Raw genomic sequence first — 8,379 nt, forward strand, 5'->3', positions numbered from 1 at the left:
ACTATAGATACACTATCTTAATCTCTAGCCTAGAAATGCAAGAATGAAGTTTCAAAGTTTAGGTTTGTTTTGTGGGGGACTTGTTTGTTTAAAGGAAATCTAGATGGGTTTAAAAAAAAAAAAAAAAAAAAAAGGCAGATTGCAACTATTTCCTAAACAGCAAGCCACTGCTCCAAGCAGAGAGCCAGTAAAACCATGTTTTCCTAGGACACAAATCACTAAATGATACCCAGACTGCCTCTGCCTACACTTGGAATGGCTGTCCTTGATGCCATTTATACTAGTGAAGAGATAAACCTCTGATGGCAGAGACCATTTTTAAGAAATTTTGCAAAAGGAAATCCAGAATTTCTTTCCAAAGGTACAGCTCCCTGTAGCCACTGACAACTACCACTTACTGCCAACGCTATCCCACCTTCTGCATCCCATCTAAAGGCAGGTTTCCCACAAGGAGATAAATCAACAATTTGCTAGGAAAAAATAAAATTAACTCTTCAGGTGGGTAACTACTGATCCCAAACAGCAGAAGAGAGCTGTACACTTACAAGTGCTCACTCACAAGCCAATTGCTTATTCAATTGGAATATGAAGTGATGGCAATAAAGGAGCCTGTGTTCCACGGTAAAAAAATGAAGAAGGGAAACCCAGTTTGTCACAGAACACAACATAGTAGTGTTGGGCTGCACCATGTTCAGTTATATTTATTAAGTTACTGAAGTTCACTGGAAACAGGAGAGAGACAGGCTGCTTTGGAACCCTTTCTGATGCTCAAGTAAGAGAAACAGATTGAAAAAAACACAGGAGATTAAACACTGGCTAGGTAAGCAATATCCCATGGATTATTTTTCACACAAACTGAAGTCCATAAACCTTGGAAGTTTCTCTCTTTGTAGTGAGAATGCCTAACATTTTGGATACCACCAAATTACATTACTCTGCAGCGCTTCTAACTAGTATTTATTAGGGAGCACACTCAGAAGTTATGATGTGACACCATTACCTGAATATAAATGATCAAAAAACCCCATGGTTTTATTAAAACTAAACCATGAAAATGTAAAAAAAAAAAAAAAAAAAAGCAAATAGACTGGTTGTTTGTAAGCCAGTGGCAGAAACCTGGGTAATGAACAGAGCAGAAATATTCACTTCTGATAATAAGTGCAATTCAACGTGATTTCTGAAGCCTACTAGAATTTTTCAAATTTCTTCAATGTTAAAAAGCATTGAGACAGACAGAAGAGACCAGCAAATTGTGTGGGATAATAAAGACACCACTGTCTGCTTTAAACTGATTGCACATTACATCTAGAGTAGATATGGGTCAATGTATTAACAGGCACACTACAGTCTCGGTATCAATATAGATCTGCAGACAACCGCTCCATCAGAAAGGAATGTGATGAAGAGCTCTTTCAAACATAAATGTGACGTGAGAGGAAAGATTCCAAGAAGGGAATGCATACCAGTAGTTTTCCTTAACAAAATATCTTTAAGTTTCTGAAGAATACAAGCAATGAACTACTTATAAAAAAAATTACAGCAGCTGACAAGGGTAAAAGTATGGTAGATTTACATTAGAAATAAATCAGATTTACATTAGAAATCAAGAATTAAAGTTCAGTTGCTTATAAACTAATTAAATTCCCTGTTGGATGAAAAACATAGTACTACATAACAGTACTCTAAAAGGGACAATTTCCCATCCAGAACAGAAAGAAAACTAAGTAGGAGGCATCTGTTATATAAAAAGGTGTAAGGAATGACTAGAAGTCATATGAGAATGACTTTTTGTTATATGGCAAGCATAAGCAAGGTGAAAAACAATAAATGAAATGAAGGAAATGTTATAGAGCAAATGCATGGGGTAATTAGTTGATTGGACAGCTTTTTCCTGGTGTCATATGGAACTAACTATTCATCTAAGGACAGAGATGGTTGGTTATGCTTAGGAGAGTAAAAACTGAAGAGAATTCGGAAATAATTTCACATGGTTATGAGAGCTCCATGCAGGTCTGAAGCAGTAAATAAACTGAGAAGTATAAAAGATGAAGTTGAAAATATTTCTGTACATAGCACCTGCCAGACTGTTAGTGAAATGCAATGTTGCCTTCCGGCAAATCTCAGAAATAACTACAGAATCATCCAAGGTCTAAAAATTATTCTTCAAGTCTCAGGGAAGATCATCCTGGTTAATTTAACAAGAATTCAAAGACTAAGATGGTAAGAGAATATATATACTTATGCACATGTAAAAGGTTTTTGATAACAGATGGCTCTTGAATCACAAAAAAAACCCCAAACCAAAAAAAACACCTAAACCCTGATAAGATTCCACAGCCAACCATTGAGGTTTGACAAGTTCAAACTAGAAACAAAGCTCTTAAATTCTTATGAAACCTAAAGGATAATTAACTACAGAAACATCTCACCTACTGTAGTGGGGGAGCCACAAGCACTTACAGGCAACTTAAACTTACTTTCTGACACATGTAGAATTTTCAGAGGAAACTTTGGACTGAACACTGGATTCTCTAGCCTGTCTTACTCAGGTTATTAAAGAATCACTATGATTTTCCCCACTCCCAAATCCAACCTTAACCCATTTCTCCAAGAGAATTCCTGCATCCAGGGATTTCAGTAATAAATGCAAATCTAAGAGTAGAAATATAAAATTTTATTTGCATAAACAGATTAAATGTTTAGGAGACAGAGAAACTGTCAAAGAGATATTCTCCAACCTGTTTGGCTATGCAAAGGAAGAAATCAATAAATAAAGTGACTAGCAATGCAGCCATCACCAACAGGAAATCTGCTGCTCACATAGGAACAGCCAATACCATGCCCAGTGTTGAAGGGGAAAAAGAAAAGGTGCTTAAAAATACCAACACCTGACCCCCTTAGAAAATGTGGATTTAAAAGGGCATTATTTTTTAACAACATATTACCATTAGCACCACCTATGCAGATCAATGCACGTGCTCTTTGTCTGACTTCAGGTCACAGCACAGAGAACAGACATTTATCTCTCTGGTGAATTATGTCCCTCAGCATGCTGAGGAAAAGGCAACAACCCATTCTCATGCTGCTCATCTCCTCTGTGACCATCACTTGTTATTGCTTGACTGGTAAGTGCTCCTGTTCGTCCTTTGATTTGTTTCAGAGGAGGTCGAGAACATCCTGAAGCAACTTCTACTCTCAATCCTTTGACCCCAAAGTGCTGCCCATTTCTCTTCTTCAGCTGATAGAATTTGACAACTGAGGACCTCACTTAAAAACACTTGTGTGCCTTCTCCTATGTTCTATGATGAGAATAAACAGAAAAGCCAATAAGATATTGCCAATATTAAGCATTATTATTACACAGTTTTAAATCCTTCTCAAATTTTTACCTCTTGTTCTCTTCCCTGCTCTACATAGGAACAAGGAGAAACAATGATATATGCTGGTGAACTGAGGCAAAAAATAAAATAGCACTACCCCTTCTGCAATAAACCCCACTGTTGCTACAGGATTGTTTTTCCCAGGTAATTTTTATGCCAATACCTTTGAGACCATGTTAACAACTTCCATATTTAGGAACAACAAAAGAACATGAACAGGTCATTTTGACTTGCATCTGTCCATGAAAAGGGGACAAATAGTTCTAGACACTGTCAAGATGACATAACTTGATATTCCTTCCCTTGCAATGCTTCATACGAACAGAGGCTCCCCTCCTGGTATTCACGATGCCCTACTGGACTCTCTTAAGTCACGCAAGAGGTACCCTGGGCAGGATGCTGCAACCTCCCCTAAAGCAATGTTACTTCTGAACAACAAAAATTAAGAAGGAAGTAAAACAATAAATCAGTGTAGCATCAGATTTTGATAGCAGCTCAGCCTAAGGTTAAGGTAAGGGTACACAATCAAATTACTACGGGGTAAGTAACGGTGTGGATTTAACAAATCAGATACTTTATAGAAGCTGATCATATGCTCTTATCTTACCACACCATATATATGGCAGTTTATTCCTTTTCACCTATAAGGTTACATATATTTCACATACTACTTCACAAATCCATTTCACACACACTAGGAAAAGAGCTTCAAACAGTTACCACGCATCAGCTGGCCTAGAGCAAACATATGCATTGGCTTTCTTGAGGCACCTTGTTTACATATGCACACTGTATTCTCAGATACAGCAAATCACATCTGTAGGCTATATATGAAAATAATGCAATGCCCAGAGGGCATCTACCAATAGATCAATGTGCTGCTTTTTCTCACATGAAGGAAGAGCTTGCTCCAACAGCCAGTTTGCTGCTCCTGAGACTATTTCTAGCACAAAACACTACAAATCACATTCTCGAAACAAGAAAGCCAATCTGGCTTTTAAAGAACATGTAGGGAGAAAGATAATTACTGCTATGTTTGGGATATGCTCAGAGATTATTGCATTGGCACTCAATACACTGCAGAGAGAAACAGATAAAGTATTTTAAAATTCCTGTTCTCCAGCAGCCTAAATTTTAAAGACCCATTACAAGGCTTTTTAGGTCAACTACTTTGTTTTCAGTTACAAAAAGAAAGTTTCATTAGATAAATACCTCAAAAAAGTATTGAGAGATCATTAATTTATTTCTGGCAAATGTTTATTTTCTCATTATGGAGAAGCTCTGATTTTGTCAGGTGCCACAATGCTCAAAAAAAAAACCAAAAAACCCAAAAAAAGTAATGAGTCACAACATCCCGGAAGATAACACATGTAGTTTATAAAGTACAAGGGAAAACTTGTGGTTTCCACTAGCTTTAGAAAACATCCCAATTAAACTGCAAAAGGAAAACATCAATTTCAAAATCTTAAGTTATTCACTGACTTATTGAAATAAAACAGGAAAGTTAGGCATAACTTCAGAGTAAAGACAAGAGATGAATAAACAACCTTTTAAGATCACATGCAGAGACAGAGCTGAGTAACTCTAATGAGACTTGACACATTCGAGGGTTAAAGGGACATTGAACCCTGCAGGCCTCATTTTTTTTCAATCCTTGAAAGCAATGAAGTTTGATTGGAAAAGTCATGTCGATTTTGTTTATTCTGTTCCTGCTATGTTTTTTTCCATTTGAACTACATTTCTGACATAAAAATACATTTTTCTCATTGTTGTTGTCAAATCCAATTTCAAGCCTAAGCCATACATTCTGCCCACATTAAATAAGCTCTATAGATTCACATATAAGGACTGTTTCTTCAACAAGAAATAAATGTCAAACTCATAACTCTGAGCTTTTGTTTTTTCCTTTTAAAGGCAAAGCACATACTTGAAGCCAGCATAACACTTTCAGGCAGGGAACAAGTAAATGGACATTTGTTGGCATCATGTATATATATATATATATATATATATAGCATTTATACATAAATATATATTGTGCAGTGCATGAGAAAGCAATAGCAGAAGTATAGCTGTAAGTGAAGGTTGAAATCAACACATGGGTTGATCACTACAATAAGATAACCTTCAAATTATATAAAAAGTGCTATAGTTCCTTAGTTCCAACAATTCCAGACTTACATATACATTTTAAAACATGTAAGCAACAGCTGTGGCAGAACTCCATCAGGGAATTATGTTCAGCTCTGGACTGAAATGTAACTGAAACAATTTTGTAGAGGAAATAGAAAATATACGCAGCAAGACACTGAATATGCACTGCATTATTTAGAAAGGAAGAAGGTAAACTGGAGACAGGTTAAGGCTGGGTTATCAATCTCAAACCTTTTACAAATTCTGTCCTTGAGGAGAAGCTGTGTTTGGCGTTTCACCCCACACCACAGACCCCTCAAACAGTGCAGTATCTCTCTCAGAGAAAGCCCTGCATATCAAGCATACACCTGCAAATGCTACTTAAAAAATTATTAAAGCAATATAGATGATGGTGTACCATGTTGCTTGGTTCTAAAAGTACATTAAAAGAAGACACAAGAGAGGCACTTCAGCCTTTCAAGCCAAATTGAAGGAAAGATTTCTAGCATTTCAAGTTCCACCTGAAGCCTTCCCAATAAATAACATTTTTACTGAAATGCTGTATTACCAACCAGTTGTCAGAAAATTGGGTTACAAAGCACAAACCAGAATAAGAACTGAATTCACAAATAATTTCAATGTATAAAATAGATTCTATAGATCACAGGACTGAAATTCAAATACAGGAGCTGTTAAGTTTTTATGTGAGCAACAGCTTTATAAAGAATGCCTATATAATAGAGGCACTAAGTTCAGCAACAATAACAAGGATATTAAACCTTCAGAACTGTTTTCTGGCAGTCTTCAGCCTTTTCATACCCTGCCTAAGAATTTGTTAACTGAAATGTCAAAAGCTGTCATGACACTGCCAGCAGGATCATGAATCTCTAATCTTGTTTCACCTGTTCCCCATTTATTTTTCTTTATCTTCACATAATATATCACACACTAAATACTCTTCATCCCTTCTTAAATACCCTTCATCTTCTCTCTTTCTGCCCCAGCACTCTTTATGTCTCCCTCTTGAAAAAACTTGCTAAAATTTAGATTTGCCATGAAACTGTCCCACTTTCTGTTCTGATATTCCTCAGTATTCCTTTTCCCCTTTTGCTTACTTTGCTCACCAGAACCCTTTTGTCCTCTCCTTCCCCATAAACACCACCACAACGTACACTTAGAAGTGATTTAGTCACACCAGCTAAGATCTAAAAGTCCTGAAATCGCTGTTTAGTACTGGAAATCTACCCAACTTTCTGAAACTTAGTACCGTATCAAATTTTAATAGCTTTGCTCTTGAGCACCCCCTAACACTTATTTGCACAGCTGTTTAACTCTTAAAAGATCACGGGTGAACTGCACAATCAGCAGCACTATTAGAAACGGGAATACACAATGCAGCTGGTTAAGCAGAGATAACCTGCTTTGTTAATGCTTTTCAAAATCTAAACAAAGTCAGTTCTGTCAAACATATTAAAAATGGGAATGTTTGAAATGAAGCAGCAAGATGCATTAAATCGCTTTTCATTTTCCAGTAAATTCCGATTAGCTAAGAGAACTCGGATATCTTAATTAACGCTGGAGTCAGTATCAAGTTGACATACTTGAGAGGCAAACACTGAGAACTGGGCTGATATTTCTGCTTGATGACTGTGGATTGCTTTTTCTTCAGAACACCCACAACCCCAATCCTTAGAGGAAGCACTTTGCTGCTTCCCGTTTAACCCTACAATTAGCTGTGTTTCCATCCAATACATCATAATTTACACGACACGTTTTCAACGCAGAAACTACTCCTGTTCTCGTCTTGAGGCAGATAAGAAAGGAATCTACTAATCTAACAGATGTCTGAACAAAAGTGCTAAGTTAGCACACAACCGCGCAGGCAAATACAAATACGAGCAATTCCCTTGAACACGGGGGGCTCTTGTTCTGAACCAAGAATTTGCCTTGGAGCTCTTTTAGTCATTAAATTGGCAGCGGTCAAGAAACGGGGGAGGAAAGGTAAGGAAAGAACTGTAGTAGGTCAGTTCCAACCCGCAGCTGGAAAGGCCAGAAGCGAACGCCTTCCAGCACCCCTGTGGGGCTCCTGCTTGAAAGATCCCGGCCAAGGCAGGTACATCCCCGAAGCAAAGCCGCAGCTGACCAACTCTCGCAGCTCCGCGGATTCAGACGGAGTGACAGCCCCAGCCCCGGGGCCGGCTCTCTTGCCAGAACCCGGCCCCCAGCAGGTTTTCCCCCGCCGTGAGCTCAGCCCAGGCGCAGGGACCCGCTCGGGACAGGCGGGGCGGTGAGCGGAGAGCCCGGCTCAGCCCGCGCAGCCCCAGCCCCGGGCAGGACGTGCCCGCACGGCCCCGCGGCCAAACGTGCCGAGGGGTGCGGGGAGCCCGTAGCGGACCCCGGGAAGGGCTGTGCCTGTGGGACGGCTGTCCCCGGAGCCGGGTGCGCCCTTCACCGCTCCGAGCGCTCCCCGCCCGCCTCCCCGAGCTGCCCCCGGAGCCAGCCGAGAGCGCAGCGCTGCCGGGACAGGGAGCGCGCCGGCGGCTCCGGCTCCCGTCCGGCGGCAAGAGCCCCTCAACCCCGCGTCGCCGCCGCCGCGGGGCGAGCGAGGCGAGGCTGTCCGGCCGCGGGGACACGCGGACTCCCCGCCTGCCGCCGGCTGGGCGGAAACCGCCGCTCCCCAAAGTTTCCCCGGACACTCACCGGCGGAGCTCATGGTGCTCCCCAGGCGCGGAGCCGCGCTTCCCCTCGTCCCTTACGCCACAGCCCCTCTGAGGGCCGAGGAGAAGGAGCCCATTGTTCCCCCGCGCCGCCACCCAGCCAGAGGAGCAGCCGGAGCAGGAGCAGCTCCCCCCGCCCGCCACCGCCG

The 8,379-nt window shown here is 40.7% G+C and overlaps 1 protein-coding gene across 3 annotated transcripts in view; it reads right to left on the reverse strand.

The window, feature by feature from the left end:
• Positions 1 to 8,359, reverse strand: part of FGD6 (FYVE, RhoGEF and PH domain containing 6) — a 72,178-nt gene extending 63,819 nt beyond the window's left edge. The window contains exon 1 of one of the 3 annotated variants that reach the window (XM_033514265.1): positions 8,214 to 8,355. In XM_033514265.1, the coding sequence (XP_033370156.1) occupies positions 8,214 to 8,226 (13 nt within the window). In that variant the 5' untranslated portion in view covers positions 8,227 to 8,355. Of the gene's footprint in view, positions 1 to 8,213 lie in introns of all 3 variants that reach the window. The other 2 variants (XM_015628451.3, XM_033514266.1) reach the window with 2 other exon arrangements.
• Positions 8,360 to 8,379: the final 20 nt, after the last annotated feature.

The sequence above is a fragment of the Parus major genome, chromosome 1A, assembly GCF_001522545.3.
Source record: "Parus major isolate Abel chromosome 1A, Parus_major1.1, whole genome shotgun sequence".
NCBI lineage: Eukaryota > Metazoa > Chordata > Aves > Passeriformes > Paridae > Parus > Parus major.